The sequence below is a fragment of the Castor canadensis genome, chromosome 5 (assembly GCF_047511655.1).
Source record: "Castor canadensis chromosome 5, mCasCan1.hap1v2, whole genome shotgun sequence".
Taxonomy (NCBI): Eukaryota; Metazoa; Chordata; class Mammalia; order Rodentia; family Castoridae; genus Castor; species Castor canadensis.
This window is the reverse complement of record NC_133390.1, coordinates 73,534,123-73,561,387: the sequence shown is the minus strand read 5'-3', so window position 1 is coordinate 73,561,387 and position 27,265 is coordinate 73,534,123. Positions and strand designations below refer to the sequence as shown.

Here is a 27,265-nt window from a genome sequence, read left to right as displayed (position 1 = left end):
CTAAACATGTAGTCATTAGAATACACTTTTAATGGTCTATGTGTACATGTAATATCTTGTTTAATCTTCATAGCATCTCATGAGGTACACCTAATTATCCTCACTTTACAAATGAGGAAGTTTAGACTCAGAGAAGTTACATAAGTTTCCTAGCTCACTGAATTAGAACAAACCACAGAGACTGGCCTGGATTTATGAGGATGTACAATATAATATTTGCCAAAAAAAATGTTGTCATATTATTCCCATAGCATTAGGCATTGTAAAGCCTGTACATAAGATAAGGTTGCTCCCCATTGCCTCTGTTACTTTACCAGGGATGAGCAGCTTGGACATGAGTCTAGGCAACCCAGGTAAACTGAGATATCAGATTGTCTGGAAAGTAGGCAATTATGGACTTACAGCCTGTTATACTGCCAACTACTCAACATCTAAGAACTGTTTCTAATACAGCATGCTATCATACTGCTATTCAACAAGTTCCATCCAAACGAAAAAGAATTTTGTGAATACATCAAAGATGTGGGGGGGAGACAGAGTGGCTCAGTTGGTAGAGTGCCTGAGGCTCTGAGTTCAAACCCAGTACCACAAAAACAAAACAAAACAAAAAAAAGTCTTCAAGCCGGGCTCCGGTGGCTCATGCCTGTAATCCTAGCTACTCAGGAGACAGAGATCAGGAGGATCGTGATTCTAAGCCAGCCTGGGCAAATAGTTTGCAAGACCCTATCTCGAAAGAAACCCAACACAAAAAAAGGCTGGTGGAGTGGCTCAAGGTGTAAGCCCTGAGTTCAAGCCTCAGTACCAAAAAAAAAGATGTGAACCAATATTAAAAGGAAAAAAAAGTGGAGAGAAAGAACAGTAGTGTAGCTTAAGGTTTTGCTTTCATGCATATTTTTTTTAATTCAGAAAAGTGTGAAGTAGACCAGTGTTTCTCAAAAGTATTTGAAAATGTGTTTATGTATTGCCAAAATGACTGACAGTGTTACTGGCAGGCTTTGAGGCTAAACTACCTATAATGTGCAGGATAATCTTAAATAATGAAAAATTATCTTATTTGAAATGGTAGTGATGCCCTTAGTGGAAAACAAATTCATAAATGAAAAACTCATACAACATGAAATATCATGGTGACAGCAAGGAATAGCACTTTTTTGGGGGGGTGGGGGAGTGGCACTGGCGTTTTGAACTCAGGGCCTCACGCATGCTAGGGAGGCATTCTTACCACTTGAGCCACTCTGCCAGCCCAGCAAGTAATAACAAAGCAGTAGTGAGCCTGCAGATTGGTATGGAAAAGCTGTCAGTTCTCAGTTGTCTTCTTCATTGTCACTTATTTTCTCATATACTGTGCTCCCTGCTTTACTTCCATCCTAAACATTTCACAACTTAGTTCATGCGATCACAGATACTTTTTAAAAAATGTATACTCCTGTACTTTCAAACCCTAAAGCTCATTCCTTTTGGCTTCTCAGCTTCTGTCTATTAATTGAAGGAAAAATGATGTGGTAGAAAGAACAGTGAACTATAAATTACGTAGCTTGAATACTAATCCAGGCTCTGCCAGTAAGTAGCTATCACTTAAGTCCTGAGAGTCTCAGTTTTCACGATTGTAAAATTAGTAGCTTCTGCTCCATGATTCTGAGGTTCCTTCTTGTTCTCATAGGTTGCATGGTAATTAAGAGTATAAACTACTATAGGATCAGATAGATAAAAATTCATATTCAACTTCAACTTACTGGCTATGTCACCTTGAGATTTCTCAACTCTCAACTGAGGAGTATAATCATTCTTACTTTATATGATTGTTATGAGGCGTAATTGAGAAATACTGTGTATGCAAAGTGTTTAACACAAGGCAAATGTAGTACATGGTAAGAGCTAAATTTGACCTAGAAAAATGTTAGCCAGAAAATGACATGAATCATAGCATAGTTGATAAATGCAAAAAAAAAATTGATTACACATGTACATCAGGGGGAAAGTCCCAATTTTATAGGAAAATAAGATTCCAAAAGAGACCTTTACTGGAAAGAGATCCATAAATTTGTAGTCTTTAGAATTAATAGATGATTAGAGGTATTACTAGAAAAAAGATTCCATAGTAGGCATATTTTAGATGGGGTAAGAGTTCTAAATGCCAAGTTAAAGAATTTATATTATTAGCAATTACTAAGAAATTACTGAGAAGGAAGTGGTTTGTTTTTTTTTTTAAACATATCAAATAGGGTTTCTTTTGGGTTTTTTAGTGGTGCCTATGCTTAGTAGGCAGGCAGTCTACCATTCTGCCATCCCTTTTTGCATTGATTATTTTTGAGATAGAGTCTCACTTTATGCCCAGACCAACCTGGACTGAGATTCTCCTATTTGTGTTTCCCCACATAACTGGGATAACAGAGGCATGGCTTTGCGCCCAGCCATTGGTTGAGATGGTGACTCACAAACTTTTTGTCTGGGCTGGCCTGGAACTATAATCCTCCTGGTCTTCACTATCTGAGTAGCTATCATCTTTTTCTTAAGAATAAAAATCTATAGAAAAAAATCAACATAATCTTTACTTTTGTTAGTGAAATTGCTTCATCAGTTGAAAATAAAAGTAGGAGTGTTTTATAAGTACAGTTACCAGGTTCTGTAGTATTCCAGTTTCTCTGGATTAAGTGGCTTTGTATATAAAAGGATCTCAGTTTACATGTATCTCGTTTCAATAATGGAAGGAAAGCAGATAGTAGGTATTTATGTTTTAAAGAAATGATACTTTTTGAAAAGTGATCTCAGCTAACTGTATTGTCAGTATTGGTTGACATAAACAGTTGTTAACCAGCTATAGAATAATCAAAGATATTATCACATGAAATAAGAGTTGGAGACATCAGGTATTCCTGTGGTTTAATTTAATGACTTGGGCTCAAGTTTATGAAATGCAGTCACTCTTTCAGTACTTACTATATAGCTTGCCTGCTAATTAGTGGTTACGTTAATAGTAAAATTTCACTGGTCCCTTATCTGTCTGTCTTGTTATAAAAGAATTTTTCCTTTGTTTTTCTTTTTGGCATCAGAGTTCCAATTGAAGCATCTTCTCTCTCGCCACTATCACCAAGTCACAATCAGGTAATTGTTAGTAGATTTATTTAGTTTTTGCTGTTTTAATTTTGATTTTTTAAAACTAAAATGGTTTTCCTTTATAATACTCACATTGCCATTAATTGCCTAATACATGTAAACTTTACAATCAGTTCATATAACACATGCATATGATACTTGCTAACAGTATTTCAGAAAATAAACCTTTAAGCTAGGCATGGTGGTGCAATTCTGTAATCCTAGCACTTGGGAGGCTGAGGCAGTAGGATCACAAGTTTGAAGCCAGCTTGGGCTACATAATATGACTCTGCCTCTAAAAAAAAAAAAACTTTACCTACAGTGATGGCATTACAGTACATATAAGAATAGTATGAATATGAGAAGCATTGGCAGTAAACACATTCAAAGAAGTGCAAGGTGACAGCAAAGTAAAAGTTACCTAAAGCAACCCTAAAATCGATAGAAGATACTGATAAGTTGACCTTTATCCCTCTTGCATCTGTAAAATTATACCTTTGTTCCAGCTTTCACATGCAGACTTGGAACTTCATCGGAGAAGAGAACAATTAGTAGAGCGCACTCGAAGAGAGGCACAGCTTGCGGCCCTGCAGTATGAGGAGGAAAAAATAAGGACCAAGCAGATTCAGAGAGATGCTGTCCTAGACTTTGTCAAGGTAAGTCATTGAATTCATTGACTGATACTCTTAAAGTTACTTAGAAGTAAATGTTTATTCGTTTGGCCAAGACTGTTAGGTTTTTTATTGTCTTAAAATACCAATTTTTTATCTCTCATTATAAAGAATCTTGACTAATAGTAAGTCAGTAGAAGTGATTATCTTGCTTTTTAACAGTGTCCTCTTCCTCTTAAATAGCAAGCTACCATTGGTCTTATTACTTTCCTATTTGAGTCTCTGGTGTCATAGTAAAGAGCGATAAGCTCACGAAAGTGAAAATGCTGGGTAAACTGTGAAAGTGCTATTATGCAAGTGTTAACCTAGTATTTACCAAATTTCTCTTCAACTTTTTCACTCTATTAAATATACCCCAAATTTGCTAGGCTGATAGCCTTCATCCTTTACAGTCATCTTTGGTTCTTGTCTTTTTGTTGTTCTCCATACTCACTCAGTTCATAACCCCAGTTAATGTCTTTTTTCTTAATATTTTGATGTATCTCTAGTAGTATCCAAACCTTGCTCATTTTACTTTGGTTATATGATTTGATTTTTTTACTCTGAAAAATCACCTTAGATTTTTTCTTCATAATTAAATAATTATTTGTAATTTTGTAAGTTTAGTATTTGTCTCCCATTTTTTTTCAAACTTCATGAAGATAGGAATTTTGTTTTACTCACTGCTATGTCCCTAAGACTTAGCAAGTCTGAGCCCATAGCAAAGCTCAGTAGATACCTGTTAAATGAATGAGTCAGTTAATGAATCACTCTTGATTTTCTTTTTTTATTTGTTTGTTTTTTACTTTAGTTTTTTTTTCACTCTTGATTTCTAAAAGTTTTCTCTGCTGTGTTTCATAATTTTAGCCAAAGACCATATTTTTAAAATATCATGCACATACCTCTTACTGTTTTGCATGGTGAATTTTTTTCAAATATATCAAGTCTTCTTCAGCTAACAAGTTCTGTTGCCTATTCTTTTTTGTCAGAATTTAAGCAAAAAACTGAAGTTAATATTAGAAACAAAAGTTTAGACGTCTGAAGAGTGATCTCAGCTAACTATATTATCTCTCAATTCTTCCCTCCCTTCTGTCTACCCATAGACAAGGCGTCTTCTTTCATGCCTTCTCCTTACCTCAACTAAAAAGTGTTGTTATACTAATGTCCATGTCTTTTTTTCGTGCCAATAAAACTTTATTCACAAACACAAGTGGTGGGCCAGATTTGGCCCTAGGATTATAGCTTGCCAACCCTAGTCTAAGGCTTTGGAATTTATGAAGTTTACACAGTCACAGTAGCAGAGGTGGGACTAACATATAAAGAACTCCATCTCCTTTCCATGTGTCCAGTAGACTTCTGTGCTCCTTCTACTGTTTATTTTTTTCCTTTTATTATTTATATGTGCATACAAGGCTTGGGTCATTTCTCCCCCCTGCCCCCCTCCCCTCCCTTACCACCCACTCCGCCTCTCCCTCTCCCCCCCACACCCTCAATACCCAGCAGAAACTATTTTGCCCTTATTTCTAATTTTGTTGAAGAGAGAGTATGAGCAATAATAGGAAGGAACAAGGGTTTTTGCTGGTTGAGATAAGGATAGCTATACAGGGCATTGACTCACATTGATTTCCCTATGCGTGTGTGTTACCTTCTAGGTTAATTCTTTTTGATCTAACCTTTTCTCTAGTTCCTGGTCCCCTTTTCCTATTGGCCTCCCTTGCTTTTAAGGTATCTGCTTTAGTTTCTCTGCGTTAAGGGCAACAAATGATAGCTAGTTTTTTAGGTGTCTTCCCTATCCTCATCCCTCCCTTGTGTGCTCTCGCTTTTATCATGTGATCAAAGTCCAGTCCCATTGTTGTGTTTGCCCTTGATCTAATGTCCACATATGAGGGAGAACATACTATTTTTGGTCTTTTGGGCCAGGCTAACCTCACTCAGAATGATGTTCTCCAATTCCATCCATTTACCAGTGAATGATAACATTTCGTTCTTCTTCATGGCTGCATAAAATTCCATTGTGTATAGATACCACATTTTCTTAATCCATTCGTCAGTGCTGGGGCATCTTGGCTGTTTCCATAACTTGGCTATTGTGAATAGTGCTTCAATAAACATGGGTGTGCAGGTGCCTCTGGAGTAACCTGTGTCACAGTCTTTTGGGTATATCCCCAAGAGTGGTATTGCTGGATTAAATGGTAGATCAATGTCTAGCTTTTTAAGTAGCCTCCAAATTTTTTTCCAGAGTGGTTGTACTAGTCTACATTCCCACCAACAGTGTAAGAGGGTTCCTTTTTCCCCGCATCCTCGCCAACACCTGTTGTTGGTGGTGTTGCTGATGATGGCTATTCTAACAGGGGTGAGGTGGAATCTTAGCGTGGTTTTAATTTGCATTTCCTTTATTGCTAGAGATGGTGAGCGTTTTTTCATGTGTTTTTTGGCCATTTGAATTTCTTCTTTTGAGAAAGTTCTGTTTAGTTCACTTGCCCATTTCTTTATTGGTTCATTAGTTTTGGGAGAATTTAGTTTTTTAAGTTCCCTGTATATTCTGGTTATCAGTCCTTTGTCTGATGTATAATTGGCAAATATTTTCTCCCACTCTGTGGGTGTTCTCTTCAGTTTAGAGACCATTTCTTTTGATGAACAGAAGCTTTTTAGTTTTATGAGGTCCCATTTATCTATGCTATCTCTTAGTTGCTGTGCTGCTGGGGTTTCGTTGAGAAAGTTCTTACCTATGCCTACTAACTCCAGAGTATTTCCTACTCTTTCTTGTACCAACTTTAGAGTTTGTGGTCTGATATTAAGATCCTTGATCCATTTTGAGTTAATCTTGGTATAGGGTGATATACATGGATCTAGTTTCAGTTTTTTGCAGACTGCTAACCAGTTTTCCCAGCAGTTTTTGTTGAAGAGGCTGCTATTTCTCCATCGTATATTTACTAATGTCCATTTTTTCATGATCTCCTTTAACTTCTGTTATTATATTTTTGCTCATGACATCCATTACCCACATACTAGACCTCCTATTTTGTCAAGCCATTTCCCTTTCTCAAATCCCTGCCTGATTTTTTACCAAATAAAAAAATTTTATATAGCACATTTAAAGCCAACCAAAATACTTTATTGGCTTACTTAATCTTTATATTAGGGAAGGTGGAAGTGTTCCTGTTTCACAAATGAGGAAGGTACAGTCTAGGGAAATTAAGCAACGTACTTAGATATAGTAAATTAGTGTGCTATGTAAAGCCATTAGCAAGAGAATCAGGTCATTAAGAGAATATAGTTAACAGGTCAGTATTCCACAATGCATATGGAAAAGTACATACAGTTTTTAAATTTTTCCATTTATAAATAATGAGAGAAATAAGATTATACAGTTTGTTACTTTTCTTCATCTAAACTAAGATATTCAAGTCAAAAGAAAACATCTTAACTAATAGGTTCTACAAAAATGGTATATATAAGAAATAAAGAAATTATTTTAGTAAATATAATTTACCATAAGCAGTGTTCCAGATTCTAACCAACTTCCTTTTTTTGGGTATATAGCAAAAAACAACACAAAGTCCACAAAAACAACAACCCCCTATAGATAGTGAGGTAAGTTGATATAATCACCTTTTCTTTAAATTTATTATCTTTACAATGAAAATGAAATGTTTTACATGTGATCGTCATGTTTTTGGTGGTGAAAACATTGCCTGTTTTTTCCAAAACATCATGACATTCTATGTATAGAGGAGAAAAAGAAATAGGCTGGGAAGTTTATCAGAATCTATATATTAAGATTCTATATACGTCCATCTCAAGATTATCTTTTCCTCCGCTGTCTCCATCAAAGGCATCTCCCCCATTACATCCATTTCAAAATACACTGTGTAATCCTGAGAGCTATGACACAGGTAAAAGGTGCTGGTGTTTATTATTTCAGTGGTATCCATTGTACTTTCACATACTAGTTTTATAATAACAGACAGTACATTTTCATTACAAATAACTGAAATTCATTACTTTTAAAAATTTATCCACCTATTTTGATCAGCCAAGATGCTTACTAAATGAATATTTTTTTATAGTTGACTTTCTCTCTGACCATTTTCCCTTTTTTTTGTCATTTTTTTCAATTTATAATAATTGCTTCCTTAAAAATTCATAAAGGTACTGTGTGAATTGTGTGAATTTTGACTTTGATTTTCATAAAAGCATAGCTTTTCATTTGAAAACCTAATTTGGGGCTTTTATAACACTAATTTTTCATCACAGTGTTTTAAAGCACAAGTTCTGATATACGAAAGTATATTGTTAGCCAAGCAGCAGTGTTTCACACCTGTAGTCCTAGCTACTCAGGAGGCAGAGATCAGGAAGATCATAGTTCAGAGCCAGCAGAGCAAATAGTTCCTGAGACCCTATCTCAAAAAACACTTCACAAAAAATGGCTGTTGGAGTGGGCTTCAAGGTATAGGCCCTGAGTTCAAGCCCCAGTACTGCAAAAAAAAAAAAAAAAAAGTATATTGTTTAAATGCTTTTAAATAACCATTAAAATATTGTTGAACATATAATAACAATTTTGTTTATATAAAAACTTCATAGGTTAGTATACCAAGTAAGTCAAGCATTTTCGTCTTTTCTTCACATAGTAATAATTCTGTACAATCCTTTGACAACGAAAGTTTGATAAGCTTAATACATTTTTCCTTTTTTACTCCATCATTTCCTTTTTTGATGATTGTTCTCGAGTAATTCATTCTCTAAAAACTGAAGCTTCACAGAGAAATAACGTGTATAGTTTTAGATATTCCAGTTGTCCCTTGTTTGTCTGAGAAAGGTAATGGATGCCTAGGTCAGAAATCATGACATTGAGCTTATTTAATTTGTCACTGGCTCTCAAATTCTTTGTTATTGCTGTGTCTTTACTTCAGCTTTCTTCTCTGAACAGAGAATAATCTCTTTTTCCTCGTTCCTTTAGGAAGTTTTTGAGCAATAAGATTGTAGAAGTTGTTGAAACTCTGGAAGAAAATCAGTATTCAGAATCAACTTACTGGTCATCATGGTGCATGAATTGTCAGCCTCTTATATCGCTTTCCTGTGTCTGTATTTGTGAAATACGTCAATTGTGTGCATAGTTTGTTTTTGACATTGCTTCATTTTTCTTCACTTCTCCAGTGTCCCCTCCCATCCAGAAGGTCTCAGCACACTGATGATAGTGCCTTGTTAGTGGTAAGAGTTTGTGCAACCTAGTTTTACATTGCTATGTCTAGAGATTAAAGAATAGCTATTATGCTTTTCAGTCAGAAATGACCTACATACCATAAAACATGATGGGCATCTTTACTAAATGCTTTATAAAGTAACTAGCACTGTTTCCCTACATTGCCATTACCCAGTGTGCCAGAGTTCTGCAGCTATGATCACATGGCTTTGTCAGTGCTTCCCAAAGCAAAACACTTGCATTGAGACCCCTGTTGGCTTTGTATGTGAATGTTAGGGTTTTTTTTTAATGTTTGGGGTTTTTTCCTAATTCCAGGTGCATTTTATTAATCACTAATTTGGCTCATGAGTCACCTATGTGTTAAATGGAGCACTTCACCCCATGGCACTAATTATGCAACTATATATTTGGCATCCTACTTTATTATGTATTTTAAGCTACTAAAAAATCCCAAGTTTGGGGAGGCTTTGTTTCGTTTTCTTTTATGAGATGCCCTACTCCTGCACTCTGTGCAAATAAAAACCATGTCAGACATGCACAGTCACTGCAGAAACCCAGTGGCTGGCAAGAATGGGAGCACCTATTCTAAAGCCCTCATTTACAGACAGGTTCTAAATACTTGCATCTCAAAAGTATCCCCGTGCTCTTTTTAAACTCAAGAAAACATTAACTGGAATGCTATCTAATCATCATTTTTAACACTGGCTTACTTTCTTGCAGTTTCATCAGTGGAAAAGGAGCATAACATGAAAGCTTTGAAGTTTTAACTGTTATCAGACTTGCAAGAGAATTCTACTTATAGAATTGCATGTCCTATCATGTTTTATGTTATTTAGTACTGCAAACTAGCAGTTCAAAAGTCTAGTGTCTATGGCAATGCTTGTGTTATGTGCTAAAAATTGCTGCCATTCTGTACATTGGATGAGTTTCCTTCCTAACTTCTACTGTCTGTCAAAATTTCTGTGTATTTTGCACATTTCTTTTAAGATGGATAAAGCACATTTTAACTGAGCAGAGATTTATTTTGGTTGGGGGTTGTTTGGGGTTTTTTTGGGTTTTGGTGGTACTGCGGTTTGAACTCAGGGCCTCGTTCTGCCACTTGAGCCACACACTCAGCCCTTTTTTTTGCTTTAGTTACTTTTGGGATAGTGTTATATTTTTGCCTGGGACTGACCTCAGACCATGACCCTCTTAGCCATACTTCACTATTTAGCTTGCATTATAGGTATGAACCACCATTCCTAGCATATTTGTTGAAATGGTATTCTTCCTAACCTTTTGCACTGGCTATCCTTGAACAGTGATCCTTCTGATCTTTGCCTCCCAAATAACCAGGATTACAGGCATTTAAATTAATGTACACAAATAGAGAGGGCCTCTGATGATCCAGTTACCAAGTTATCTCATTGACTTTTCACAGAAACCTTAAGGGTTAATGTTAAATTTGTCACCAAATGATTACTAAGGCACAGAATATCTTGTTCAGATGTGATTTGTCCAAGATCACATAGCTAGTAAGTGCAAGGCTAACTTTGAATCATAATCTGTCTAGATCAAGGATCTATAATAAATACCATGCTGTATTTCCTTCCATTCTATAACTAAAAACAGTTTAGGAAACTAAACTGAGATTCAGTAACACATACTGTAAGTAGTATAAGTCTGAGTGCCCAGACTTTTGTCAAGGAAAAGTTGAATTCAGAAAAACAACATCAAAATACATTTAGCATGATATTTGAAAAAGCCTTCAGCCATTTGTGTGTAAAACACATACACTTGTACTTTAGTTATTGGTGTTTATGTCTGACCTCCTAATTAAGATAGCCTTTAAAAACAAATCTTACATTTCTTTGTATACCAAATAGTATACAACCAACATCATGCAAAAAGAGCCATATTTTAAATCATATCTCTGATCTTTTTAAGACTATTCTTTAAAGGCTTCAGGTTGCTTTTAATGTCTAAACCTCGTAAGATGCCTGGCAGTTTTTGTCCTCTGGCTACTCCCTACTTCTTCATTCTCACCTCTCAGCTCACTCTATACCAGCATTGTTTACAGCACTTGAAATATGGCAGGCCATTTCCCACTTCAGTACCTTTATAAATACTGTCCTTCTGCATGGAATGCCTCTCCATCTGTATGAACACTGCATGATTGATTCCTATTAATCAACCAAGTATCTGCTTTAAAATGGCTTTTCTGTAGCCTCCTATCCTAAAATCAAATTTGTGTCTTCACTGTTATATTTTTCTTCAGAGTACTTTCATTTGGGTGTTCATTGTTTTATATCTTTCTCCTATTAGTCTGGACTGGAAGTATGGATCAAGTGGTAGAGTATTTGCCTAGTTAGACTACTAAATTATAAGCAACATGGGCATAAGAATATTCTCTGTCATGCTTACCTTATAAACCAGTCCCCACCATAAGTTCCCTAGGTTATATTAGGTGCTCAGTAGATATTTTCTGAATGAACATTTAAATACTGTGCATCGGTTAAGTCTACATGATTTTTAATGTCAGTAACACTAACATTCTCTTAGGGCTATACCTCAAATGCCTGGTGCTTTCTGTTAACACCCCCATTTCATGTGAGAGTATCTAGGCTCATTTTACTTCCTTCCCCCCCACACTTTTTTTTTTCTTCTTTCCCAGTATAATGGTGGTTAGCTTTTTTGTATTTGAGATTGACAGTAGTTCCAATTTAATTAAAAGGAGTCTTAGGAAATCTAAACAGGTAAAGCATACACAATGTCTTACTGTTGTCACAGTCTTATTCCTTGCTACAATTTTTTTATGTCTTACACATTTTCTTGCATTAATATATTGTACATTACATGTTTTTTTGCTGTCAAAGAAAAAAGATACTGCTACATATTTACTCTCACTAACAGTATAGTTGTAGCCGGTCACCAGTGGCTTACACCTGTAATCCTAGCTACTCAGGAGGCAGAGATCAGGAGGATCACAGTTCAAAGCCAGCCTGGGCAAATAGTTCGAGAGACACTATCTTGAAAAAACCGTCACAACAAGGGCCAGTGGAGTGGCTCAAGGTGTAGGTCCTGAGTTCAAACCCCAGTACCACACACACACACACACAAATACAGTTGTAGCTAGGTATGGTGAGACATGGCTATTATCCCAACTACTTTGGAGACTGAGGCAGGAGGATCACTTGAGCCTATGACTTCCATACCAGCCTGGCCAATATACGGTATTTATTTTAACCATATATGCATTTTTCTAACTGTTTACATGTTCTTGTTCAATTATCCCATTATTCAGAAATTTGTGATCCTAGTTTAAATTTTTTAGTAATTTATAAAGACTAAGTTTTTTAGCATTTTGTTCATTTTATTAGGTAAAATCTTACCCACTTCCCTTTGTGAAGATCTTTGTCTCTGATATCTGCTCTCCAAGTGGCAAATGGAAAAATTGTCATGTTTTGGGCATTAGTTACTTGTCATCAAAATCCTATATGATAGCCTTTTTCAGTTTTAAATGTCAAATAATAATTATCTTTAACAGTAGATTCTAGCAGTATCTCTAGTATATCTAACTACTTTTATATTGGTTGATAAAAGATGAAGGATTCAAAGAAAAGGGAAATTCTGCCTTCTAGGTCATTTGGAATTTCATGGAGGCAGAAATGAAGTGCTAATTCAGCTGTAAGATGTGACACATTATCTTCATTTCCTGTCTTCTCACATTAGAGGCATTAAATTGAATTATAATAAATCCCATTTGGATTAATTGTGAAAAAACATGGTTCTCATTCTTGCCAGTTCTGATCAAAATGAGGTCTTTGACTGGATTTATTTCCCTTGTCACAGGAATAGCAGAGGACTCATAATTTTCACAGCTATTTTGCTAAAAATGTTGATGTTCTCAGTTTTATTTCTTCATAAAATCATTTTTATTAAATCATGCCTTTTAATTCCTCCTTAATGTGGTATGTGTATTACAAATATCCTGAGTTATACTGTTGGAAAAGCTATAATAGAATTTTTTTCCCCCAAATATTCTCTTTTGGCCCTATTACTGTCTGGGTAAACCGTTTGGAAGTTTATCAATAACCTTTCTTTTTCTAATGTCACTGATCAAATCTGCCTGCCTGACATTTTGCTAATATAAATGCTGCCTTCTGTTTCTTCCCTTCCTCTTTTGAAATATAGTCGCTGTCTGGGTTGAATCAAGTGGGCTACGCTGCTACCCTGCCTCATTCTTCTGCCTTCACACCTCTTAAGGTATCTCTTATTACAGTAATTCACCAGGAAATTTGGGGAGGAAGTGTACAGGTAGGTCTTAAATTTTTCCATGGATTGGTTTAACTGCAGTCTGGCATCTTGAATTGCATGAACTGTATACCTAAGCTTATGAAACTATTTGAAGGGCTGGTAGAGCAGCTCAAATGGTAGAGTGCCTGCCTAGTAGGCATGAGGCCCTGAGTTCAAACACCAGTGCCACCAAAAAATAAAATATAGATAATGAAACTATTTGAGTTTTACCTTGAGTTCACTTGAAATAGTTTTGGAAGCTTTATCATCCCTAAGATAGTCATAGAGCCTGAAGTAATCCTTCATATTCAGATTCTGTTTGAAATGTCATTCTGATTTCATATCAAAGGCTATTTTTTATCATGAATTATTTTAGTATGGTTAATAGGTAATATCAAATTAACTCTGATATCTAATTTGCATGCAAAATAATTTGATTACCAGTCTGCATAACTATCACTGCCAAAACTCTTTATAGTAAGCCAGCCAACTATGGTCCCTAGGCCCCCTGTTTTTATAAACAAAGTTTTTTTGGTATACTGCCAATCTCCTTTGGAGATTTTTTATGTATTATCTATTGCCAGTTTTTTGGTAAACAGCAGAGTTGGGATGGTGGTAACAGATACTGTAATGATCTGCAAGCCTAAAAATTGCCAACCCCTGTTTTATATCAACAATAACGTCATGAGAGACGATAGATTAATATGCTCACTGTCAAGAAGGTCCTCTCTTTCTCAAACTTCTATTTGCCCTGCAGTAGTTTACAGTGATTTCTTCTTTTCTTTCTAGTTACTTAGCAATCTTTATGTAAGAATCTTTATATTTGAAAAATTATGATAGCACCTTTGACTTCTCCCTAAATAAACTCAGGTCCTTCACATGCCTTTTCCAAACTATTTGCCCTTAGTGAGTGTTCACAAGTTCTCTGGCTTTCATTTGTGCTCCTCACTGCCTTTAGGGCCTGCCTGGCATAGAGCTTGGAACCAGGTTTTTGATATGTCTCATTTGAGCTTTAGTTTGGCTTTTTCAGTTTTTGGTGTTCATTTTGCTCAGTATCTACTATAGTTCTCAATGTGGTCTGTTCCTAAATGACAATTTATATATCTTGTGTCTTTTTCCCCTGAATATTTAATTTTGCTATTTGAACATTTGTACTTCTCTAATTTGCTAGGATACTTTAAAATTCTTGCATCATGCCCCTCTAATGCTGACTTCATAACATCTGCAAACCTGATGAGCCAGCTCCCTGGTCCTACTGAAGCTATTAATGGACCTTGCTGACTCCTGAGAAAACTGTATAATTCTCTTCCATGTTAATCTTTTGCCAACCTTTCTCAGTTGGGTTTCTTATTTGTATGATAACATAGAAAATGATTTTCACTGACTTTTAAAAATTCTGTCAAGGTAGGTCCATAACTTGTATAGTTCTCCATGTGTAAGAGAGAAATTAATTATACTCAAGGGAACCGTAAGGCCTTGGGCTTATTCTCTCTAGTCAGTTGAGAAGGGCCAAATGTGAATGTGGCCAATCATCCTGACCATATTTTCTCTACAAACTGACTACCCCAGGAAATTAAATCTAACATTTTGCAAATGAACTTAAGATGGGTGATAAGTCAGACTTTCCTTCTATCACACCTGCTAAACTTCAAATGATTTGTTTCAAAAGATTTATTCTCGATTTTTACTTTCACAGCAGCAATACACTGTATTTAGGCATAGTTTTGTTTCTTTTGTTGCTAGGCCAGGCTTAAAAGTTGAGTTCACAGTGCAGGTGGCTCACATCTGTAATCCTAGCTACTCAGGAAGCAGAGATCCGGAGGATTGTGATTTGAAGACAGCCCAGAGAAATAGTTTGTGAGACCCTAATCTCGAAAAAACTCATCACAAAAAAGGGCTGGTGGAGTGGCTCAAGGTGTAGCCCTGAGTTCAAACCCCAGTATTGCAAAAAAAAAAAAAAAAAAAAAATGTTGAGTCACACCAGTTTCTGAGATTACGTCATGAAGTTGTTTGCTGTACTGCTCTCCAAGAGTTCCCGAATGATTTCAACTAATTATTTTAGTATCCTAGAGTGCAAGTCACTTATATGTGTAGTTTCAAAAAGTACATTTGAAAAGTCATCGTTTTGCAAGTCCTTTCCATTATGGCTTTGTTTTGTGTTGCGGAGTCTGGCTGTTTCTGGAGTTGGAGAACATTTGGTGCCTTGGTTTCATCTCTTCCTTCTCATCTAATAAACTTGTCTATTAATTTTCTCCTTTTATTCCTCAATATGCTTAGATTTCTAGTTGGTCTATAAACAAGTCTTTTTCATTTTTTAAGTATTTTTCTCCATATCTTGAATAATCTATCTGTAATGTTTTTCTGTTTTTACCATTGGTCTTTGAACATGTCTTCACTTAACTTGCTCCTCCCTATCTCATATGCTCTGAAAATAAAGATAGCCTTTTGTTCAGTTCTCATGATACCAAGCTTTTGCCTCATTTACGTGTTGATTCCCTTTACTAGTTCCTGGTATGCTTGTCTAAAATTTATTTAAATGTGCTTTTCTTTTTTTCTCAGCACCCAAAACTTAGATGCCTCTATAGTCTTAATGAACATGACTTTTTCACTGAAAGTGTAATCACTGTTTTACTCATCCTAATGCATCCTAAGGCAAAAGTTTTTACCAGGAAATATACAAGAAAGAGAACAAAATTAATTTTGTTATTTTGCTTACATTTTAAATCTTAATCCTCAGCCCATGAGTATCAAATTAAGGAATCATTACCAGAAAATAATCACTATTCTCAACAGTGTGCTTTATTTTTTAGCAGTTAAAATTCTATTTTCATTAATGTCATCTGCTCCAACTTCAACTAGAGATGTGAGATTTCTCAAAATGTTAAATCCAAAGGAGGGAGAAACATCAGAAGAGATGAATATATTTTAATTGTCATGTCATAAAAGTTACACTTAAATTTTATTGGATACCAAGACCTGAAAACTTGTTGATGTTGTTCACCCAGCCAACAAACATTTCTTTTTAAATTAGCTTAACCACATTTTCATTTATGTAGGTAGAGTTAATATTAGTTTAGCTAGTTCTTTGCTCTTTTGAGCAATGAGTTGAAAACATCTTGGACTGTAATATATCATCTGTTTTTTGTTGTTTTGGGGTTTTTTTGGGGGGGGACTGGGGTTTGAACTCAAGGCTTTGTACTTACAAAGCAGGGGCTCTCCCTCTTTGAGCCATATCTCCAAGTCCATTTTATACTGATTATTTTTTAGAGATGGGGTTCTTGCAAACTCTTTGCCTGGGCTGGCCTTGAACCTTCATCCTCCCAGTCTCACCTCACAAGTAGCTAGGATTATACCTGTGTTGGACTTTTTTTTTAAATTGTGGTGGTGGGGATTGTGTTTATCATGTTGTACAATCTAGATGAACTCTCTGTCACTGAGCTATATCCCTAGTCCTCATCTGTCATCTCTTAAATACATTTTCTCTAGCTGAAATGAAGAAATGTACATTATTCTTTCCTTGAAGATTATTACTGTCCAGAGGAAAAAAATACTCTAGACAAATGCTATTAGACAATAAATTTTGAGATAGAGGTGTGACTGAAGCAGTGTGCAATGTTCTGAGTTCAACCCCAGAACCACCCATAAAAGGAAAAAGAAAAGAAAGTTTGCTCTCTTTCCTGTGTATTTCCTGGTAAAAATTTTGACCTTAGGATGATCATTTTTCAGTCTTCGGAAAGACCTGTTAGATGATGAGACTGTTGGTGCACTACACACACACAAGAATGTAAAAAGTTCTGTCTTTGTCTTAAGTACAATATTAATTCCATCAGATTTTCATTTCTAAACTTAAATTTGAAGGAGAATTTTGTGGATTTTTTTCTTCTATACTCCCAAAGTTATCTTAAATGTCAAAATACCTCTTCAGATAATATAATTGTTGGTATATTTGTTTCTCTACAGAGTGATGACAGATCTAATGCCACATCAAGTTTACCTACGACAGAAACAGGTAATAGACCCAGAAGTGCTATTAAATGTATCAAGATTACAAATTTTTTTTTGTAGACAGGATCTCAGTGTGTACTTAGGCTGGCCTTGAATTCATGATCTTTCTGCTTTAACCTCTTAAGTGCTATGATTACAGCATATACCACCATGCCCAGCAAGATTATAATTCTTTACTGGGATTTTTTCCCCCGGAGGGAGTACTGGGGTTTGAACTCAGGGCCTTGTGCTTGCTAGGTAGGTGCTCTACCACTTAACACATGCCCAGCCCTTTTTTGCTCTAGATGTATTTTGAATAGAGTCTTACATTTATGCCTGGGCTGTCCTGGTCCATGATCCTCCTATTTACGCTTTTCAGATAGCTGGTTTGATAGGTGAGGGCCACTATTCCCAACTTTTTTTTTGTTGAGATGGGATTTCCTGAACTTTTTGCCAGGACTATCCTCAAATCATGATCCTCCCAATCTCTGCCTTCCAAGTAGCTAGGATTACAGGTGTGAGCCCCCACACCTAGCTGGGATTTCTTAATCAGTTTTATCTGAGAAGATGACTTCTTTTTCTGAGATGGAAATCGGACAGAAAGTTAGCATTTTTCTGCATTTATTGTTTTACCAAAAATAACATAAAAACTTAAAAACAGATACCAGCAGCCTCCCTGGTTTCAGGATCACTCTTCTGTGGCAGAATTTTCCATTAGTAAACAAAATTGTCCTTTTATATCATTGCCATGTTTAGTTATTTTTATTTATGCACTATTTTATATAACTTTTGTGACATGTCTATATGAATTTAATTTGCTTTCCATCTCCTTCAATCTCATTTTGCTTTTCCATGCTGATTCAGTTCGTCATTCCACTGAATATTCTTTTCCTGCTGCTATCCAGAGAAATCAGCCCCTCCGCCCTGAAAGTTTCCTTTTCCGAGCAGCTGTTAGGGCGGAAACAAATAAAGGTAGGTGGTAGTGATTTTAAAAGGTGGGGTAGGGTGGAGGATGGCTTCACACAACTACATTAACTGTTCCATGCTTTTAAACTTCTGCACCAACTTTTAAACTTCTTCTACCACCTTGAAGAGAGCGTTAACCCTTCGATGTCTATAATCTCATCAACATTAAATTAGGAGCTTCTTGTTTGAATTTGTTTTCATTAGACAGTTTCTTAGTACTGCCTGAAAACACATTTTAGAATGTTTGAACAAAGCCAGGCATGTTTGCCCTGTGCCTATAATCCCAGGACTTGGGAAGTTGAGGTATGAAGACAAGTTCCTAGCCACCCTGGCCTACATAGCAAGACCCTGTCTCAAAAAAGAAAAGTTTGAGCAAATAAAATGCTCTTATGCTCTTTCAATTAAAAGAACTTTGTTCCACTTTTGAGATGGACACTTCCTCTGTCTTAATAAACTGTTGAGCATTTGTATACCCATTACCAGCTCTTTTACTTTGAGAAATACGCACACATGTATACCAAGAGATATATACAAAAATAGTCATAGCAGCATTATTCATAAGAGTGTCAAATTGAATTCCTTCAATAGAATGGATAAATGATTAGTAGTGTATCTATATGAAGGAATACCACACAGGTAATGAAAATAAAGTACTATATCCAGCAAGGTGGATAGATCTCATAATATTGATCAAAAGAAGCCAGACAAAAGATTACAGGCAATACAGTTTAATTTATAGGAAGTTCAAAAGTGGACAAAACTAATCCATGGCGTTTAAAGTTAGGATGCTGGAAACCTTTGGGTACTGATGGGCAGAGGGCATGAGAGGAGCTTCAGAGTACTGGTAATTTTTTATTTATATACTTTAGTTGTTTCACTTTGTGAGGTTAATTTATTGAGCTCTGTAATTATAATTTGTGTAAATTTCTGCACATGGGACTTTTCAGTAAAAATACTTTTAATGGGGTTGGGGATATAGCTCATTGGTTTTAGTGTTTACCCAGCATGCACAAGTCCCTAGGTTCAATCCCCAGTACCAGAAAAAAAAAAAAAAAAAAAACTTTTAATTTCTATAACCAAAAGTAGTTTAGCCAAATGGATAATGAAAGTTTCCTAGTTTTTAATACTTTTCTACCATTGTTGTGTATATTTGAACTTTATAATAAAAGCCCTTTTAAAAAGTCAGTCCATTGCTGTACTTACAAGGAGACTGTCATCAAACAGATCTGGGTGCTTCCTAGCACTGGCATCACCTTTCCATCTTACATTTTTCTAGGTCATCCTTTACCCCTTCTCCCAGCTGCTGCACCTACCACTGATTCTACAGATCCCACAACAAGACAGAGAGAAGAAGAGCTGAAATTAATAGATCAACTACGTAAAGTGTGTATATTACCTTTGAATTACACTTTTTCAGTGACACTGATACAGTCCATAATCCTGTAATCACTTGTTCATTTAACATACAATTGTTACAGAATCAGTAAGTGTCCACTTTATGCTATGTTTTGTGGTAAATATAAAAGAAATTTTGGTATTAAGAAAATTCCAGCCAGGTGCTGGTGTGTCACACCTATAATCATAGCTACTCAAGAGGCAGAGATCAGTAGGATCAAGGTTCAAAGCCAGCCTCAGGTAAATAGTTCTCAAGACCCTGTCTCAAAAAAACCTATAACAAAAATGGGCCGGTGGAGTGGCTCAAGGTATAGCCACTGAGTTCATTCTTAACTTTTTTTTTTAAGGTGGGACTGGGGTTTGAACTCAGGACTTTGCATTTGGCAGGCACTCTAACCTCTGAGCCACGCCTCCAGTCCATTTTGCTCTGGTTCATTTGGAGATGGGGGGAGTCTCCTGAACTATTTGCCTGGGCTGGCCTTGAACCACAGTCCTCCCAGTCTCAGCCTCCCAGACAGCTAGAATTAATTATAGGCTTGAGCCACCAGCACCTGGCTTCCTTTCAACATTTTGCTAAGAAAATGAGCTGGGTTATTCTAAAAGCTTAATTCCTAGCCCTGATCATTTAAAAATGTTTCCATTTCTCTTCTTCATGTTAAAAAAAAATCTTGTAAGCATAATAATTTATATGCTCTGGGTTTGGGAGTTTAAGCCTGTAAGCATAGTTCTTGGGAGGCTGAGGCAGGAGAATTTTGATTTTGAGGCGAGCCTGAGCTCAAGAAAAAAGAAAATTATATGCATGTATACATATATGTATATATGTGTGTGCATATTACAAAATGTATGTATCACACACACATATATTGGCTATTTTATTTTGACATTGAAAGAATTCAGGTGTTTTTTTTTTTTTAATCAGTAAAAGTGTATGAATTTCTGTTGTACTTTGTACCACTGTGGCCTGGATGCCCTACATACCTATTGGATCCCCTGGGTTATTGATTTGAAATAGAAGGATAAATTGGCATTGTGGTAATTTTTATTTCTTTTCAGGATTTCTAATTAACTATACTCCAGTATAACTCTATTATATCCTGTGTGTTAATTACTCTTCAGTTAGTGTTACATGTTTTCCTGTTCTTGCAGCATATTGAGTACCGGTTAAAAGTGTCTCTGCCTTGTGACCTTGGAGCAGCTCTAACTGATGGCGTTGTTCTTTGCCATTTGGCCAATCATGTGCGACCTCGATCTGTCCCAAGCATTCATGTTCCCTCACCAGCTGTGGTAAGAATATAATGCTAAAAAGCAATGGCTGTTTATCAGACATTTATTAAACACAGTGGCATTGTGCTGGATGTTAAGGACACAGATACAAAGGGTCAGTCCCCTGTGTTCTTGGTCTCACTTCTAGAGAAAAAAGATATGTAAACAATCACTTACAGCAGTGTGGTAAATTTTATAGGAAAGATGTGTAAGAAATGTACTATGAGAAACAGAAATGGGACCAGTTAACTGCCTGGAGAGTTCAAAGAAACCTTCTTAGTGGAGGTGAAATTTGAACTAATTCTTGAAGTCTGAGTAGGAATTTGCGAGCAGTAAACAAAGAGGAAAGCATTCTAGGCATAGTATTCCTAGGCTCAAAAGCGAAGGAAGGCCTAGCAAGCTGAGGCACTGAGTTCAAACCCCAGTACTATTAAAAACAAACAAAAAAAGCTAAGGAAGAGCCAAGCTTGATGGAGCACACCAGCCTAGGCTACATAGTGAGAAAAGGGACCTAGCACAGAGGATCATGCCTGTAATCTCAGCTATTCACGAGATAGAGATAGGGAAAATTGAGGTATGATGCCATCCTGGGCAAAAAATTAGCTAGATTCCATCTCAACGAACAAGCTGTGGGTGGTGGCGTATACCTGTCATCCCATCTATTTAAAAAAAAAAAAAGTGAGATGCTATCTGAAATATACTCTAAAAAGCAAAAAGGGCCAGAGGTGTGGCTTAAATGGTCGAGTGCTTGGGCCCTGAATTCAAACCCTAGTACTGAAAAAAAAAAAAAAAAGCTATGGAAGGGAGCTAGGAGTATAGTTCATTAGTAAGACACTTTCTTAGCATCCACAAGTACCACCACCACCAAAAAGAAAAACCCTCAGGAAAGCCATGGCATATTCAAGGAGTTTTTAAGTTGCTTAGAGTGAATCATATACAGGATCAGGGTACAAATGGCAGGGGTACAGCTAGAGAGGTGAGCTAGGGGCCGTGTTTCAAAGTCCCTATGAACCATGTCAGGGAGTTAGAAGTTTATCTTACTATAGATAGTTGGGAAACACTGAAAGAATTTAAGGAAGAGAATACTGTGACTATAATCACAATTTAGAATGATGAATCTAGCTGCTAAATGACAAATGGTGGCTTCTTCTCTTTTTACTTTCTTCTTCTTACGAGGTGCTGGGGATTGAACCTATGTTCCTTGCACATACAAGGCAAGTACTCTCCCACTGAGCTACACCTAAAAGTGTATACATGTGTATTTTTCTAAAGAGTAGATACAACTTTTATCAGTATATAACAGAGTTGTATCACAGTTATGAAACACTGGCCTATATCCCTGGGATGTGACAAATCCTGAGAAAAAGGAGAAAGGAATGACAGGGAGAGAGATAGTCCACCTCTCCTTTTACCTAGCATCAATCAGAAATCTACTCTGCTGGGGACATTTCAGAAAACTTTCTACTCTACCCCACCTCCCCACACCTTTTAGATTTTAGATTGCTAGTAGTCCTTATATAGATAATGCTGAGTACTAAACTGCCTTCTCTCTCTCTCTCACATAAAGTGGTAGTGAATCTTTGAACCAGGTTTTCACTTAATAACATGAACTGTATCATTTTATCCTTTCTTTTGCTCAGAAACAAAGGTTTCTGCCTGTGAAGTCAGACCTACTTCATGCTGCTCTCCCATAGATGCTTGTTAATTTTCCTTCTTTTATAGTCAAAATGCCCATGTCCACTTCTGCTAGGGTCTTTTCATCCAACCCCAGTCTTCTGTCCCAAACTCAGGTCAGGATCCTGACCTGATTTGCTCCCTTCATAGGAGAGAAGCTATTCATACTGGTTTTGCTTCCATTTCTATGAGGCAGAAAGGGAAACTGGTGTATGGAATTTCAAGCCTTTGAAAAAAAGCAATTTTTTTCCTAAGTGAAAACACGGGTATTTTCTCTATTTGCTCAGTTGCTCTGAAAGCTAAGCCCTTCACCCAGTAGCTCTCCCCACCCCCAGCTTTTCTTTTGCCTCAGTTCACCTTACCCCCCTCTTCAATAGTTAGGAGCCAAGAAGGCTGTGATACCTCTTACCCAATGAACAACTTCTCCTTCAGCTCTTTCACATGTAAACAGTGGAAAAGGAAGAATTAGCGGGTGTGAACCCTTGGTGTTTTTCTCTCCTTCTGTTAAATAGATCTTGATTCTGCTATTTATGTCTCCCTTTTCTTTTTTCCTACCTTTTTACCTCAGTTATAGGCAAGAAAGAATAAGATTACTCTCCATAGAAACCAAATTCCTTTCCTTTCTGGACCCTTTTGGAAGTTTTTCCATTTGAAATTTGAAAATAATCATTGCTTTCCTTCCATCTCACTTGTTGCCTGTTGTATATTTTATGACAACCAATCTTAGCCCCTGCTGCCTTTCTCAGTTCAGAATTGTAGTGCTTCTTTTCACTATCATTTAGTTTGTTTCCCCTCCTCTTGTCACAAAGTATTATGTTCTGTCTTTGAAGAAAACCCAGATATTACATATGAAACCTCCCTCCCACCCCAAGATGTAAGCTGATTAAAATAATCAGCTTACTGTTGTAAAGAACTGTATGTCAGAGTCCCTGAAAAAGTTTGGCTTCCAAACCTGATGCTTGAGCATTTTTGGAAAGCAACTGGTGAATTCCTGGAATATGGGATTCCTTCTTTTTGTTGTTTGGTTGGTTGGTTGGTTCACATTATGTTCCATGATGATCCACTATGTGAAAAACCTTACTGAAACTTCATGTCATATGGTGTGGCTCCCTATTTCTAATCATTAGAGGTCTTTACAGAAAACGGGCTTACCAATTAGTAAGGAAGGAGATTTTTTTCCTGTGGGAACTATTTGCCCTTTGGAAAATAGGTTCTTGAACCTACTTTTTAAAATTTAAAAATATTTTTAAAAATTTAATGTTGCTAGTGAGTGAAGACATGATGTATCGGTAGTATATTTAGAACAAGTGCTCCTGACTTTCAAAAATTACCTTCTTTAACATAGATTAAAAGAAATGAACCAAGTGTTTATTGTGGTTATGTTTAAGCAGTGAGCTGTGGATAATGAATTTTCTTGCTGTTCTTCCTAACTTCCTTTAGTATATATTGTTTAAAAATGGAAGAAAATTTAATCCTCTAAATTTCTTTACTTAGCACCTACTTTACTAAATCAAAATGAAATGTGTAGTGGGGTAGCAAACTGTTACCCACAGACCAACACTTACTTCTGTGTGGATCAGATCTTACTGTGCAAGCACTGATGCGTTTCCTTGTTTGCATGTTCTCTGTGGTACGGTCATGCTCCCCACGAAACTGAGTGGTTATAGCGGTTCTTACAACTCCAAGAGTAACATTCATTGTCTTAACTCCCCATTTGACAGAGGTGTGGGTATATGAAGCAACTGGCAAGAGTATTTTTAAAGTTTGCACCTTTTTTAAACCTTTGCTGGTAACACAGTTTCTCTCCTTTATTTGTTCATTGCAGCCTAAATTAACAATGGCCAAATGCAGGCGAAATGTGGAGAATTTCCTTGAAGCTTGCAGAAAAATTGGTGTACCTCAGGTAATAAATTTAGTCAATTGTGTGTTGCCTAAACAGACTTGGATATTATTATCCTAAATCTGTAAGAAATGCAGGTCTATAAAATCTTCCTAGGACTAGCTCTGCACTAAGTTGATCACTACTAACATGATGCTGTGTTACAAGATTCAATCAATATCCTTTTGATCAAGTTTTCCTTATTCCCAAAGATCTTACAAAGAAATTGTAAACATAAAAATTTAAATAATTATGTTGTAATAAGTAATCAATGAAAAGTAATTATTCTGTTTTCCTTAACACAGACTTCAGCACAACTACACATACAACAGAATCTGTTCTTACAAAGCAGGTGCTTCTCAGATTAAGAATGATGTCCCAGTTGGCTTCAGTTTCTGGTTTTTGGTTTTTGAGGCAGGGTCTCATATGTAGTCCAGGCAGTCCCTCGGCCTCCCAAGTGCATCACCATGCCCAGTAGCTTCAGTTTTTTAACACTTGCCTCTTTTTTTTTTTGGCAGTACTGGGATTTGAACTCAGAGCCACACATCTGCTAGGCAGTTGCTGTACCCTTTGAGCCTTTTTTTGGTGAAGGGTTTTTTTGAGATAGGGTCTCACGAACTATTTCCCCTGACTGGCTTTGAACGATCTCTATCTCCTGAGTAGCTAAGATTGCAGGATTTTTTTTGGACAGTCTCACTATGTTGTCCAGGCTGTCTCAAGCAATCTTCCCACCTCAGCCTCTCAAGTGCTGGGACTATAGTTATGCATCACAATATCTGGCAACAAATTTAAAGAAATAAACTACTTGATACATTTTTTTCTCTTTTTGTTTCTGAAGATTGAACCCAAGGGTTTCAAGCATGCTATGCTAAGCACACATGCTATCATACCCTCAGCACAAGCCATACCACCAAGCCCCTGTAATTCTTATATTTTGTCCCATATTCAAGGAGAAAAACATGACTCTTACAACATTCTTGACTAGCCGTCAAAAACTCAAGACTGGCTTATGGGCCCATCAACAACAGCACGGTTTCACTTAAAGTTAACCCTTGTTCCAGAAGCTTTCACAATGACTCTCTTCACCTCTCTCTACCTGACCAGGAGCTGAGTAGGCCACAGCATCACTTGTCCAGGAAGCAGCCTTCTCTTTCAGCTTTCACATCATAGAGTAGAAGAGAAAGAACCCAGCTCCCCATCTGCAGTAGCCAGCATGAATTCCCTCACGTGGTTTTCTGCTTTTATTAAGTGGATCACCATACTACCCTTTTCCAGTTTTAACTTGAGTTATAAAAGAGCTGAAACTTCTATAATGTGATAGATAACAAGGATGGAAGGGCTTTTTTTTTTTTTTGATTCTTGTGGACAAGTTCAAAACAAGTTTTTAATTTTTGTATCATTGTTTTATAAAGGCCCACCAAACCCTTTTTTAACATGCTAAGAGAGCATTTATTTGATATTGTTTCTAAAGACCTAGCATGCGTTTTTTTCTGCATATCGACAAGCAAGTTCTAATGTTTATATGTGCACATTAACATTCAGTAATTCCTTTCTTAGGTCAGAATGCCTAATGCCTGCTCGGTTCCATACAACAGTGTCTTTGAAAAAGAGAATGTGCAGTATGTTGGTACAGAGAATGGGAACTATAGAAAAACAAGACATGCTGACTTAGCTTATGTCAGTACTTATTAAAAGTACTGTGTAGCAGCCAGACATGCTGCTGCACGCTTGTAATTCTAGCTACACAGGAGGCACAAATTGGAGGAGGATTATAGTTACAGGACATCCTGGGTAAAAAAGTTAGCAAACTCCTATCAGAACACAGGCTGGACATGATAACATGTGCCTGTAATCCCAGTCATTTTGGAGGCAGAGACAGGAAGATCACATGTGAGACCCTATCTAAAAAATAAACTAAAGTGAAAAAGGGCTGAGGGCATGACTCAAGTGGTAGAGGCCCTGAGTTCAACCCCCAGTACTGCCAAAAAAAAACCGTACTGTTTACCAACTTTTACAAACATTGTGCCTGCACTTTACTTTACAGAATCATCCTCTCATTTAAAGCCCTTAATCTGGAATCCTTTCAGAGTGTTCCTGCCATGGGTCAGCAAAGTATACCAACAGTGTACCTTAAAACATGCATTTTAAGTCAACATTTTCCAAGCAGCTGTTAATAGAACTTATTATGGGCTAGCCATCTCTGTCCAGAGCTGTGCCATTCGAAGGCAATTTTTTCTGTGCTCAGAAAAAATACATTTTTAAAAGACCAGGGGTTTTTTTCCAGAGCAGTTAGACTTGTTTATGACGCATCCTTCCTACCGCTCCCTCTCCCCAGTACAAGGAGGAAATGGACAGTCTACACAAACCACCTCTTCCTTCTCCCTTCAGCCCTTCACCCACGTCACTACCACCACCACCACTACCAGTTTTAGATGTTTCCTGTCATGGTGCTACTTCTGCTGAAAATTAGTCATTTGTCTAGACAGAGTGAAGGAATATGAATAAATGCAAACCAGTAGAGTTCAAGCTAGTATTTTCAGGACATTCTACCACAGGAAGAAAGAACCCTGCTCCTTTGTTCTCCCCGACTTATGGGCATCCTGCCCTTTACCTAAGCATCCACACTTGATCTGTTTAACTTAAAAAGTGGGGATGTGATCATGACTGCTTTTGAAAATGTAAGATAGGAAACTTAATAGCATTAACTATCTGTCAGATTCTGTGCCCAGGTAGTATGTGTGATAGCAAATGATTTGCCTTCTCAGTACAACTACTAATGTACGAGTTCAAATGTGAAGAAAACGTTAGAGTAAGATAGCTAAAAACCTCTGGTGAGGATGAGTATCTAGGTGTTCACTTTTATTGTTAGGCTTTTATTACGCA

General features: G+C 36.8%; 1 protein-coding gene across 10 annotated transcripts in view; it reads left to right on the top strand.

The window, feature by feature from the left end:
* Positions 1-27,265, top strand: part of Lrch3 (leucine rich repeats and calponin homology domain containing 3) — a 107,517-nt gene that overhangs the window by 73,256 nt on the left and 6,996 nt on the right. For 2 of the 10 annotated variants that reach the window (XM_074073361.1, XM_074073357.1), the window contains exons 11-20: positions 3,051-3,102; positions 3,600-3,749; positions 7,287-7,337; positions 8,901-8,954; positions 13,120-13,191; positions 17,182-17,230; positions 18,070-18,177; positions 19,448-19,554; positions 20,713-20,850; positions 24,329-24,406. In XM_074073361.1, the coding sequence (XP_073929462.1) occupies positions 3,051-3,102; positions 3,600-3,749; positions 7,287-7,337; positions 8,901-8,954; positions 13,120-13,191; positions 17,182-17,230; positions 18,070-18,177; positions 19,448-19,554; positions 20,713-20,850; positions 24,329-24,406 (859 nt within the window). Of the gene's footprint in view, positions 1-3,050; positions 3,103-3,599; positions 3,750-7,286; positions 7,338-8,900; positions 8,955-13,119; positions 13,243-17,181; positions 17,231-18,069; positions 18,178-19,447; positions 19,555-20,712; positions 20,851-24,328; positions 24,407-27,265 lie in introns of all 10 variants that reach the window. The other 8 variants (XM_074073359.1, XM_074073356.1, XM_074073364.1 and 5 more) reach the window with 6 other exon arrangements.